Below are 14,457 nucleotides of genomic sequence, written 5' to 3' on the forward strand. Positions count from 1 at the left end.
TGAGAGACTTGCTGCGAAAGCGAGTGACACGCAGAGCAGAGAGAGAAGAGAGGAGCAGATGAGAGAGAGACGAGACGAGGAGATGAGAGGATGAAGATGAGATGAAAGAGAGAGAGAGAGAGCCGAGCGAGAGAGAGGAGAGAGAGGCAGAGAGAGAGAGAGAAACGAGAGGAGAGGAGAGAGAGGAGAAGAGAAGAGAGAGAGAGAGAGAGATGAGAGAGAGAGAGAGAGGGAGCAGAGCTCTGCGTACCGCCTCGCACGAGGCACCGCTGTTCTGTGCTGTTATGGCCGGTTCAGTGGCCACATATACCTTCCCTCGTTCCGCTCCGGAAAGCAGAAGATACAAAATCATACTAATCTAGAGAAGGGTGACAGATTTGCTTGCAATTACTAGACTAACCTTTATGTCTAATTAATTAACGACTTAATATATTATATATATATATATATGTGTGTGTGTCTTTATCCATGTGTGAATGGTGTGGTGTGTGTGTTGTGCTGTGTGTGTGGTGTGTGTGTGTGGTGTGTGTGTGTGTGTATGTGCTGTGTGCGTGTGTGGTGCGTGGCAATGTGTGGTGTGTGCGTGCCGTGCGTGGGTGTGTTGTCGTGGTTGTGGAGTGTGACGTGCGTGCGTTTTGGGGGCATGCCGTGCGTGCGTGTGTGTGTGTTGTGTGTGCTTTGTGTCTGTGTGTGTGTGTGTGTGTCGTGTCGTGTGTGGTGTGTGTGTGTGTGTGTTCATGTAAACATTATCACGCACATCGCACTATATAATTAAAGATACTATATTATATATATATATTGGTGGCATATGCAGAGGTTGAAGGAGCAATTCGACGGAGTACCATCCATTATAAATGTACTCTACCAATGTATTATGTAGATCATGTTGATGAATTCTTAATATACTCCCGAGAAAAACCGCACGCCGCAGGCACCACGGCACGCCGACGATACGTACCACCCACTGCGGACAAACCACACACACACCACACACACACACACACACACACACACACACACACACACACACACGTACACGCCGTATAGTGCATCTTGCAGTATTAATAATCGATTTACTCCATAATATCGCTGCAATAAATTAAATTACATTATATGAATCTGGATTCCACTCACTAATTTTCATATTGAATAAATGTAAAACATCTGCACGAGTAATTTCGTTTTCAATTCACATTTTTCTTGCCATAGACCTTGCACAGAGGGTCACAGTACTAGCTCGTAAAACAGCTAGTATTCAAAACGTTTGCGCCCACGTATATATATATACATATATAATTTACTGTGTAAATCGGGTTTTAGCACGTATTCCGTGAATTCTCTACAGGCTGGCCTTCCTTCCATCCCCGCACATTCCCCGTCTTCCTTCTCTATTACACTATGCAGCTGTCGCACGACTGCAATTTGTTTTCAGATCCGGAAAAAAAGACACTTGTCCGTCTCTCGGGACCGCTGCGGGGAACCACTCTCCCGCACCAGCCGCACCGCGGCGCTAGCATCGAGCCATCGCAGACGAACGAACTCTCCCGCGAAAACAAGATGGCGTTCGACCTCGGATACGAACAAGAGAAGAAGATTCTGGTAGTGATGACGGGAGTCTCTCTGCTCGGACTCCTACTCATGCTGATATCGGTCAGCACGAACTATTGGCTCTCTATCGATCTGCCGGACCGCTATCACAATAAGTCGCAGACGTACTACGTGGAGCGCCACTCGGGCCTGTGGCGCCACTGTAAGACGCTGCTGCACGACGAGACGGGAGTGAACGTAACCCGTGAGTACAAGCCTTCTATATACACCCTTTATATATATAATCAATATATATAGTATACACCCTTTTATATTATATATTATATATATATATATATCGCTCGCTCGTCGATCTCTCTCTCTTTCTCTCTCTCTCTCTCTCTCTCTCTCTCGCGCCTCTCTCTCTTCTCTCGTCTCTCTCCTCTCTCTTTTCTTTCTCCTCTCCTCGTCATCTCTCATCTCAGTCGTCTTTCTGCTCTCTCTCTCTTCCGCTCAGTCTCTCTCTCCTCCGCTCTCGCTAGCTTTCTTCTCTCTCTCGTCTCTCTCTCTCTCTTCTCCTCTCTCTCTCTCTCCTCTCTCTCTCTCTCTCTCGCGTCGCGTCATTCTCTTTTTTCTCACGCATCTCTCGTCGTCTCTGCTCTTTCCTCTCGTCTTCTTGCTCTCTCTCGCTCTTTCTCATCGCTCTCTCGCTCTCACTCTCCCTCTCTCCTCCTTTCTCTCTCTTGCGTCTCTCTGCTCTTTTCGCGATCTCTCTTTCTCTCTCCCTCTCTCTCTGCGTCTCTCTCTCTTCTCTCATTCCGCCCTTCTCCTCTCTCTCTATCTTTCTCCTCGCGCATGTCCTCTCTCATCGCTCTCTCGTCTCGGCTCTCTCTCTCTCTCTTCTTTTTAATTCTTCTCTCTCTCTTCTTTCTCTTTCTCTCGCTCTCCTCTCTGCTCTCTCTTCAGCTTCATTCTCTCTCTCTACTCAGCATTCTCGCGCTCATCTCTCTCTCTCTCTGACTCTCTCCTCCTCTGCGCGCCCTCTCCCTCGCTCTCGCTCTCTCTCGCTCTCGCCTTCCTGTCTTCCCTGAATCGCCTCCTCCCCTCGCTCGTTCTCTCATCTCTCCTCTCTATAAATATATATATACTTGATATACATATCACGTATATAACCATAATATGCTGATATTATATCTGTTTATGTAATTACGTCCTGATAATATACCAATATATAAATAGTACCATAACCATCGATTATACCAGTATACGGCATATACCACAGTACAAATATACCATATACCATATATAATATATACCATATACCATAAATACGCACATACAATATACCATATATCATATACCATAACCATGATTATACCATATACCATATACCACATACAATATACCATATACCATATATCATATACCATATACCTTATACCACATACAATATACCATATATCATTATACCATTAACGCATGATTATACCATGATACCATATAACGGCACATAAATATATGCATATACCATATATCATATTACCAATATACCTTATACCACATACAATATACCATATATCATATACCATAACCATGATTATACCATATACCATATACCACATACAATATACCATATACCATATATCATATACCATATTACACATACAATATACCATATACCACATATACCATATACCATGTAACTCATATAGCCATATACCATATACCTATATACCATATACCATATACAAGCGCATATATACAGAATATCCCAATATATACGCCATATACCATAACATATACCGTATGCTTAAGCAGCATAATAATACTTAGGGTATTATCAGGCACGCTAATAATGACACAATTTGTCATTTATAACAAGCAAAATTTGTATATATAAACAACAATATAATGTTGTCATTATTAGCTCCTGTACTATTAGGAAATATTAATATAGATGTATTATTAGCCTCTGATATATATCAAGAGTAGAAAATAACTACATGTGTTATATCTACTCTTGATATATATACTATCCTATATAAATTAATACTGCACTAATCGGAATATGCAAGCTAAAAGTCACTATAGATCATTTATGAGACCGCTGATAGCATGTATCGTACGTGTTATAGTAGAAATTAGTGAGTCACATAGCTGAGAGCCGCTAATATCCCCGCCCCGGCGCGCACGCATAATCGAAGAAAATGGGAGAAAAAAAAAAAACGCCCGCGCTACGAGACGTATGCTGCTACTGGCTGCTACTAGCCGATTGACTGTACCGCATCGCTCACATCCACTTAGGCACTCCTCCGGTTATCTATTAGCCGGTAGTTCGGCAATTTGCAGGGCGGATAGAGGACGCAGCGATACTCTGCCCCAACTCGCTCTCCCTCGTCTATTACTAGGCCTATATAGCATCGACAGCGGAAAATTCGCGTCGAATTTCCGAAAGCAGAATCGATGCGTTAGAAAGCAGGGGAATCTCTTCTGAATGAAAGATTTCTGCTGAAGAATCTTCTATAAACTTGGAACCGCGAACCGGATAAATGACAATCGCGCTGATTCGTATATTAAACACGTGCGCGTGTGTCTGCCTATAACGCGTTGATATCATCGTGGAACAAAGGTCAATGCTAGCTAAACATGATAGCAGTACACACCTGTCACACGTACGCACGCACGCACGCACGCGACGGAGATAACGCACAAGGCACGCACTCCACGTACACACCACCTCACGCACTCACATGCACCGTAAACGAGCACGCACTCAGCACGCACGCACAGCACGCACGCATACGCAGCTCAGCACGCACTCACGCACGCACGCACGCGCGAACATACCAGCAGGACGCACGCGTGTCACGCACGAAACGGACAACGCTACGGACGCACCGCGTGCACGCACTGCACGCACTACTCACGGCCACTCACTCACACGACTCATATCCCTTTTATACTGGGTTTATCCCGCTTCAGGTCGCACTGAAGCGGGATAAACCCAGTATAAAAGGTCGAAAACACTTAGCTGAGCTAAAGTTAATTCCATCCCTAGGACGGTGGTTCAGGTCCGCCTTCAAGAACCCGAGCATAACGTCAGTATAAAAGGTTATCTGCGACTTTAGCTCGTCTCTAAAGTCGCTTTAGCTTGGGCAGTATTAAAACGACTTATCCCGAGCTAAAAGTTTCCCGTTTCAGCAGTATGAAAACACTTATCCGCGAGCTAAAGTTATCCCGCTTCAGAAGCGGGCTAAAGTCGTGCGCAGTATAAAAGCGGCATCACTCTCACTCTCATACGCACGCACTCTCACTCACGCCCACACATGCACTAACGCTCGCACGCACGCACTTTGTAAACAGTAAATAATAAATGTATGAATATAAAGCCAGCGATGATGAGGTATATAGAACAAGGGGCGGCGGTTCTGTAGTTGAATAATCGTACACGTTTACACGCGGACATACACACGTTCACGCGGTTATTTCCCGCGGGTGGTCACTCCATTATTTATAACGAGAGCATCATCAGTATATTGCTCACGAGTCACGGCACAGGGCACAGACCGACATGTATAACCCACACACATACGCGTTCGCTCACTGCAGATACACGACGCCATTAAAGGAATTATTTAATAAATAATTGCGCAATCGAGAGAGAGAATATATATACATATATATAGAAGATATAGATATATATAAGAAAGCACTACTGGCTGGATCCTCTGCATTACTTACTCCCGTCGCCTCGTGTGACACCTGCCGCGGGCAGCATAGCCGACGAAATCACCCGATTGCAGGTAATTCGATGACGCGTCGCTTCGTTCTATTCAATCGCGCGCTATATGATCGCCGCGTGCAAACCAATCATCATCTAATGTTGCAATTAGTTGTGGCATATTGAGTTATCGATAATGTAGTTGGCGATAATGTACGGTGGCGGCGCTAGTAGTGTGCACATGTACGCGGATGTCGGATTAAAGCGAGAGACTCGTGCGTGTACGCGCGGGCGTGCGCACGTACACGCACGTACACGCACGCACATACACATACATGCACGTACACGCACGTATACACGCATGTACACACACGTTCACGCACGGCGAGATTTGCGCAAATACTGCGCACGAACTCACGCACACACATACGCGCGCACACGCACACGCACGTACAAACGCATACACACGCACACACACACACACAGACATACACACACACACACACACACACACACACACACACACACACACACCACACACACACACACACACACACCACCACACACCACACACACAGCAGCACGACACACACACGCACACAGCACACGCACACACACGCACACACACACGCACAAACCACAAAACACACACAACACACACACAGCATCACACTGACCCGGACACACTCACACCCACACACGCCACACACATGCAACACGCACGCAACACCGCACACGGCACACACACGCACACACACACGCACACACGACACACCACGCCACACCCACCCACACCCCACCACACGCACTTGCACACGCCACTCACACGACACAGCCACACACACGCGGGTACACAGACACACTGCACGCAACACACACACACACACACACCACCACACACAAATACAGCCGCCCAACACTACACACACACACCACACACACACACCACATCACACACACACACACACACTACACAGCGCGGCGCGCTGCGCGCAACACTGCGCAACGCCACACGCAACACGGCGGGACACCACAGCATCGAAACACATTTTTCTGTTTCATTAACTAAATGGCGAGGTTGAATGTTGACGTAGTAGGCTATCGCGTTCATGCTCATGTTCTGCTCGTTCAAGTTCGGTTTTCATATAAATTGCCATCAGTCTTTTTTTAGACTTCTAGCGTCGTTGCGACGCCTACTATGCTGCAGTGGGATGTGTTTGTCACGCGCTCGTGGGCTGCTTCCCACATCCACCTGCCTGCACGCAACCTATCTGACAATGTTATGACGGCAACAGGTAATGTACGTGCGGCGCTATTCACGCACGCATATGAAATGTATGCACGCACAGGGAATGTATGCGCGGCATCTCACGCCAGCTACATTAGAAATGTAATGCACTCACAGGGACAGTATGCGCGCTATTCAGCGCACGCATATGAAATGTATGGCACGCCACAGGTAATATACGCACGCATTCATGCACGCAGGCATAGGAATGTATACACGCGCGCCAGGAATATATACCACGCACTCAGCGTGCGCCCGCGTTATGAAACGTATACATTGCACGCACTTCGGAAAAATACGCGGGTACGGACCGCACGCGGATATGAGACGCTACCACACCATAGAATATTGAGCACGTACCACGCATTTAATTGTAATGAACGCACGCCACGAGAAATATGCGCACGCACGCACGGCACGCACGCACGCACGCACGCGTAGTCTGTCACCGCAGCGCACGCAGCACGCACGCACGCGCGCGCTTGCACTATTTTTTTTTTTGTGTCTTTTTTTCGGACAGCGATGTGTTCTGCTGCCTCCGCCAGCAAAACGTCGTTGGTCGCTGCGAAATTTTAAAAGGCAGCGCGCGAGTGGGCCGACGCCGCGGCCCGCCGGGGTGGCGGTCCTTGATCTCTGTCTCGGCGCCTCCGTGCCCGCGTTTGCGCCCCCTCCCCGCCGTGGCCCCGCGTCGCGCCAAGGAGACCCCGGCTATTGATGTTTTACATCGGAATGCAAACTTTTTACGTGACAGCTCCCTTTCTGCCCCTCGCCTCGCCCAACCGCTTCCGCGCCAATCCCAATTAGCTGCTTCCCCCTCCCTGGGCCGCGGTCCGTCCGTCTCCCACCATTCCCGCGCCACCCAGATGGCTTTCTCCCCTCCTGTGCCCTCCCCGACCTAACCGCGCCACCCAATAGCTTCCTCTCCCCTGCCCTCCCCCCTCCCGCGCCACCCTTCCCCCTCCCCTGCCACTCTTCGCCTCAGCGCCCCATCTGCTGCCGGTGTGCTTTGCGGCCTGTGCCGCGCGCGTGTGTGTGTGGTTGTGAGTTTGTTGTTGTTGTGTGATGTGTGTGTTGGTGTGTCGTCGTGCGCCCGCGAGTACGTCTGCGGTGTGCTGTACGTCGTACGTGGTGTGTGTGCGGTATCTGGATTCGTCCGTGTGCCTGTGCGTGTGCGCGTGGTCCGGATACGGTCCGTCCGCGGGCACTCGTTGACCACACGGCACGGGTGCGGCGGCCGGCGGGCCGTCTCAGCGCCGCGCCGCCGGGCGCGGCGCGGGGCGGCGCCCGGTCGCGTGGGCCGGCCGCGCTGGCTGCGAAGCGTCGGCCGGACGGGCGTGCCGACGCCTTGAGTCTGGGCGCCCGTGCCTGGGCGCGCGCGGTGCTGCCCTGCCGATGCGCGTCCGCGCCGGGGGGGCACCCGTCGCCGGTCCGGCCGTGCCCCGGGGGGTGGTCGGGGCGGGGGTGGCGGGGGTGCGGGTCGGGGGTGTGGCCGCGCGGTGCGCCGTCGGCGGCCGGGGGGGCCGGCCGCGGGGCGGCGGGGGGGGGTCTGGTGGCGGTGCGCGCGCTTTACTGTCGGGGGCGGCGCGCGCGCGGCGTGCCTCGCTCGCGCGCGCCCGGGGTGGAGGTCTCTCGGCGGGTGCCGCCTGCGTCGGCTGGTGTGCCGCGCGGTCGGTGGTGGCGCGGCCGCCCGCGCGGCTCGCGTCGCCGCGGGGCTCGCGCCCGGTGTGCCTGCGCGTGTGTGGTCCGGGCGGCGTGGGGTGGGTCCTTGGTTCGTGTGCTGTGGTGCTGTGTGGTGGCCTCGCGCGCCCGTGCGGGCGGCGTCTGGCTCGCGTGGCACGAGCTGATCGTTCGTCGTGTCGGCCGCTCAGCGGTAGTTGATCTGAGGGCCGCGCCCGTCTCTCCGCGGCGGCCGTTCGTCGCTGTGTGTGTTGACGTGTGTGATGTTCGTAACCCCTGAACAATATGCTATTGAATGATCGCACGGCAGGCGCATCCCGCTGGCATGCATTCATCACACCGCGCGCCGCCCGCTCAGGGGAAAAATCCATTCATACTTACTATATACACCCATTACTCCCCCCACCCCCCCAGCCCCGCTGGTCGATGATGATGCCTTCACGATGAATTCTAGCTCTATCGGTGATCTGTGCTGCTATAGCCGCAGCTGCCAGGCGTGAGTGCACCCGAGGTAAGAGAAGATGTCACACGGGCGTCACCGGCAGCTTGACGCGGCCTTGTTAACGGGGTCGCCAGTATTGAAGCGCGCGGGCGTCGAGCGTGAATTAATCATCGTGACAGTCGCGGGAGTATTTCTTGAAGGTTATCGTAGGATTATTATTATTTGCCTTATTTTATTACTGTAGGCGCGGGGAGCTCGACGATCTATTGATGAGTCGATGCACGAATTCGGGACGGCCGGGGTCGTGGATGCTGGTATGACTGGCCGCATCTAGGAAGGTAGTTGTCATTCGCCCCGCGAAATTTTATGCGGGCATGGGTTATGGGCAAGGGATTGATCTCGTTTCGCGCGCCGGGGTTCTTTGACACGGCGGTAAGGTCGGCTGCTTTTATAGTGAATAATGTCGCTGCATTATTCGCGGCTGATCGTGCCGCTTAAGGTAGACCTCGCCGTCCGGCTTGCCGCCCTGCAGCTGTTTGCTGGATTCTCAGCTTCAGCATTTATTTGACTCGGTAGGAAGCATCTGCAGACAAGCGATTCGCTTGTACAACACACACACACACACACACACCCACGCCACAAGGCGCCCGCGCACACACACACGTCCGCAGCACACGCAGTTCAGCACACACATGCCACACACAAACATATATTTATGTCGTTGTGGTGTTGCATGTGTCCTTAATATATATATATAAGTATATTTTTAATTTATATATATTAATAGTTGCATCGAATAATTAGTTACGGTAGAATCAATTAATATATGGCAGTGCGCTGTATATAGTTTACAAGTACACACGACACACACACAACACACCACACACACCACACACTACAACACACAGCGACGCACGCACGCACGCACGCACGCACCGCCAACGCACGCACGCACCACACACCAAACACACACACACACAACGCACTTGCCGCGCGACAACGCCACGCACCACGCAACGCACGCAACGCCACGCACACACACACCCACCCGCACACCACACGCCAAGCAAATTAATTGTTCATTCCTATTCCCGCTTCCCCCCTATAGCGATATTAAAACCGTTAGAATCCACCTCACACTCGGCCCGTGGGTGAAAGGGCCCCGAGCCTAGCCCCCGGGCACGAAATTACGACTAACAAGCTGAATCGAAGTCCGAACGACGAAAAGAGCCAACGTTTTTTACGTCTAGGAAAACAATGAACCAAATAAACAAAATATCATCCTCGCTCGCGGTGCAGCAGCTAACGTGCTCGAGCAAAACAGCATCGCTGCGCCCGACCAAACATGGGCCCACCTCAGCAATCAGCTGCGAGGGTGTACAGAACAATCAGTCATCACTGGTCTGTATTCGTCACGCAGGCGGCTGACGGAGCATCCTCGGTGCTGAAAGTCAGCAGATCACGAAAACGTACAGCGCACATGATAACTCCGCGGCGGCGCGGCGGCGGAAAGGCGGCGCATGAATCTCGCCTTCGCGGGGCGGGCGATTTCGCGGTTAGGCAAATCGGGGAAACTCGCTACAGAGAGAGATTGCACGCGATTCGCTCGTGGCACGTTTATAATAAATAGTTCGCAGTTGACACAATTTAGAACACTTTTCTCGAGTGTAAAAACACACGTACGTTACGGCTGTTCGCGAAGCTGCAGTCGTTCTCCCCGGTATGCGGATCCGTGCCACCGCCGCGCGCGCGGTCGCTGCACCAAGCAACGTTAGATGGTAGACGTTTGACTTCTTTGCGCCGTCGACCGGTTTAGGGCGTTAACCTTTCAACGACCATCTCGCATCCGCCTTCCTGCTTGTAAATTAGGTCGGGCATGTCGTGTTGATAGTAATCGGCATCGTAGCCCCAGAGAAGGACCCCCCGCGTTTCCCACAATTCATTCGGCGTCCAATGTTGAAGTTTTGTTTTGTTCTGTTTTGAGCCAATATGTGACGTATAGGTCATAGTGCGTAAGTACATATCGGTAAGGGGCGGAAGCGCAGCGTGCAGGCGGAGCGAGAGGCAGAGGGGGGAAAAACACGAGAGAAGGACAGCGAGAGTAGAGAGCGAGCAGAGAGGAGAGAGGATGGAAACAAAACGAGCTGAGAGAGAGAAGAAAGTGATCGGATAGAGAACGAGCTGATGACGCGAGTGACACAGACAGAGAGAGAGCGACGACGAGGAAGACGAGCAGAAGAGAAAGAGAGATGACAGAGACGCCAGATGGAGTGATAGAAGGAGAGACCGACCAGAGAGAGAGAGAAAGAACGACCTTGAGATGAGAGAGACGAGCAGAGAGAAAAAAGTGACGGGAGGAGAGATGATCGCGAGCGAGACTAGCGCTGAAAAGTGACACAGAGCAGAAGAGAGAGAGGAGAGATGGAGAGAGAGAGAGAAGAGAGAGAGAGACGAGCGAGAGAAACCGAAGGAGAGAGAGCGGACCGAGAGGAGAGAGAGAGAAGGAAGCACGAGAGAAGAGAGAGGAGCGCGCGCGCGGACTTGATGGAGAGAGCAGAGGAGAAAGAGAGAAAGAGAAGAGAGAGAGTGAGATGAGAGAGATGAGAGGCGGGCGGGGGGGTAGCAGGAGCCTGCGTACCGCAGTACACGAGACCCAGCTGATTCTGCGCTGTTCTTATGGACGGTTTCAGTGGCCCACCAATCTAACCTTCCGCCTCTCACCTTCGCTCCGGACAGCAGAGAAGATACACAATCATACTCATAATTAGTAGAAGGAGGCTGACAGATTTGCTCTGCAATTAACTAGCTAACCCTTTATGTCTAATTAATAACGGACTGAATATATTATATATATATATACTTATATATATTTTTGTGTGGTGTGTGTGAGCCGGTGTGTGTGTGTGTTGTGTGTGTGTGTGTTTGTCCAGCGGGTGTGTTTGATCGGTGTGTGTGTGCTTGTTTGTGTGTTTTGTGCCTGTTCTGGTTGTGTGTGTTTGTGTGTACTGTGTTGTCTGTGTCGTGTGTGTTGTGTGTGTGTTGTGTGTGTGCGTGCGCGCGAATGGGTAGTCTGTTTGTGTGCGTGCGTCGCGTGCGCTGTGTGTCGTGTGTGTGTGTTTTCTTGTGTTGTGCTGTGTGGTGTGTAGTGTGTGTGCTGTCGTGTGTGTATGTGTGTGTGTTTCCATGTACAACACTATCACCGCACAGTCGCATTATATTTAATTCGACTCTACCCACTAATTAATTTCTGGAGTCATATTTTTATATATAATTTTAAATACTATATATAAGAAATGTCCTGGCCTTACATGGCGCCTGAAGGAAGCATGTTCGGATCGGAGTTAGACCAACTCCCAATCGATTAATATCAACATCTCTACCACATGTTTATATCTAGGTCTAGTTTAGATGAACCTATTTATACACTCCCGACATAACTCGCACGCGCATGGCACCCAACGAGAGAGAGAGAGAGAGAGAGAGAGAGAGAGAGAGAAAGAGAGAGAGAGAGACAGATATATATATATATAAGTAACAAACGCGAGCGGCAGTGATGATATTTCTCGTTGCTGAAATGTTTCTTTTAAGCGGACCGCCGCCAAACACGCGCCGGGATGATTTTAAACGAGTTCGTTTGCTTTTAAAAAACACAGTGTCGAGACGCAAGCGTCCGCGCGTGCCAAGCATTAAAGATGTTTGAATTCTAAAAAGTACAACACGTATATAGCTTTAAAAAACGCACCGAGCAGCCGTATAGCGTCAGGCAGTCACAACGCAAAGCACGCATCGCACGCGTTTTTACATGGTTTTGTTTATCCTCATACCCGATTTGCTTTTTACACGCAAGAGCATGCTTTTAAAATAACTCTTTTGCCGCACGCGCAGTTGTGTGTATACGCGCGATTGGAACATTGCTGCCATTATATTGCTATTAGATTACGTATTATATTGGACATTGCTGCTGTTATATTGCTATTAGATTACGTATTATATTGGACATTGCGATTGTACATCAATTTGGTGTTACTAGAGATGCATCTGGCTTTCTTTATACGCTATGGTGTTTCGCATCCGAAATTGCTGATAAGAATTCCACTTCGATCGACCGAAACGCCTCGAGCCTGGAGCGTGCTCTTTTCTCGTGGCAACATAAACGTCTAGCGTGATGGATTGGGGGTGGGAGCAACTGAACGCTTATGTTTCGTATTTTAGGATGTTGTTCGAGAGATGTTGGCGCGCTCTCCTCACTCGAACACATAACACTTCGCTGGTTTGCTCAGACCAGGAGTTTAACGATACACACACTCAGATGGTCTATACTTATGTGCGCTGGTGTTGTTATAACTACAAGCCTAATAGTTTACAGGCAAAGCGGTGGTGGTGAATATGAGAGGGAAGGGGAAATGCTACTTTGAATGAGCATATTAAGGCTCTACCGCGCCGTCGTGTTTAAATGTAGCCGAGTGTACGTACACCTAGTTAGAAACCAAGAACACGTGTTGCGGATAGAAATAGCTGCCGTTGAGCCCTGATTGGTGTGATGCGCCTGTCCTTAATCTTGTCAGTTCGAGCAGCCGAACCTGTTAGAAGCACCACAGCATAAGCCATAAGGACCCCTGGCGGCTCTCACGTCACTTCCGGTGCCGATACGTAATCGGTAAACACATCGACAGCGGTCGATGCGAAACTGGGTCATAATATTTAATCAAACCCGTCTCTTTTTTTATGCGGGCACGTCGCGGTAAGTTGCGACTAAAAACTTGCAATCGAGCAAGCTTGTTTGCGACATTGCGGGCGCAAGATCTTGCCAGCGCGCGTGTGGAGTTTACAGGGGAAAGCGTGCGTTACAATGTTGCAGTGTTGCAGTATTGCAGTGTTGCAGCGTTACAGTGTTACAGTGTTGCGGTGTTACAGTGTTGCGGTGTTGCGGTGTTACAGTGTTGCGGTGCTACAGTGTTGCAGTGTTGCAGTGTTGCAGTGTTACAGTGTTACAGTGTTGCAGTGTTGCAGAGCTGCAGTGTTACAGTGTTACAGTGTTGCAGTGTTGCAGAGCTGCAGTGTTACAGTGTTGCAGTGTTGCAGTGTTGCAGAGTTGCAGGTGTGGACAAGTTATAAGCGGGAGTTCGCCTGAGAGTTTTTCGCCTGAAAGTTTTACAAATTTGTAACAATTTGTTTCGAATTCATTCGATACGTATTCACACACCGCTCGGCTTTTTCCGGGTCAGTATGTCACATCTGTGAAGCAATAAGCATACGCGAAACACAATTTGTCCCCGGGCTTACGTGCCAATATCACTCCATATACAAGCGGATAACTACGTTAGCGATAGCTGGCTAACTTCTACTCGCATAAGCGACAGTTGTGAACCTCGTATACTGAATAACTTCTCGTTATTAGAAGCAGCACGACAGTTGCACACCGTAAAGACATAAATCCTCGAATATGAACGAATATGAGGTGCATTTTCGACTTCAGTCGGCGCATATCTTCACTAAGCATGCATCCGACCTTTAACACACCAAACACGAATGCATGCACGCACGCACGCACGCACGCACGCACGCACGCACGCACGCACGCACGGATACACACGCTAACATGCACTCATAGCTGTCCGCAGCGACCTCGCGCTATTGCTTGCGTAATCGTTGGTAAATGTTTGTGCGTGGCTAATAATAACCTGAAACCCTCCACGCTTCTGCGCAAACAAGCGGAGTTTGTTGTTCGCATCGTATATGTGGGATCTGTACACACACACACACACACGCACACACACACACACACACACACACACACACACA

The 14,457-nt window shown here is 50.3% G+C and overlaps 1 protein-coding gene across 2 annotated transcripts in view; it reads left to right on the plus strand.

Annotated features, from left to right (window-relative positions):
* Positions 1–1,437: 1,437 nt before the first annotated feature.
* Positions 1,438–14,457, plus strand: part of LOC106806671 (epithelial membrane protein 2-like) — a 51,322-nt gene continuing 38,302 nt past the window's right edge. For both annotated transcript variants that reach the window (XM_014808683.1, XM_014808684.1), the window contains exon 1: positions 1,438–1,792. In XM_014808683.1, coding sequence (XP_014664169.1) covers positions 1,558–1,792 — 235 coding nt within the window. In that variant the 5' untranslated portion in view covers positions 1,438–1,557. The remainder of the gene's footprint in view (positions 1,793–14,457) is intronic.

This window comes from Priapulus caudatus, unplaced genomic scaffold (assembly GCF_000485595.1).
Source record: "Priapulus caudatus unplaced genomic scaffold, Priapulus_caudatus-5.0.1 Scaffold173, whole genome shotgun sequence".
Classification (NCBI taxonomy): Eukaryota; Metazoa; Priapulida; class Priapulimorpha; order Priapulimorphida; family Priapulidae; genus Priapulus; species Priapulus caudatus.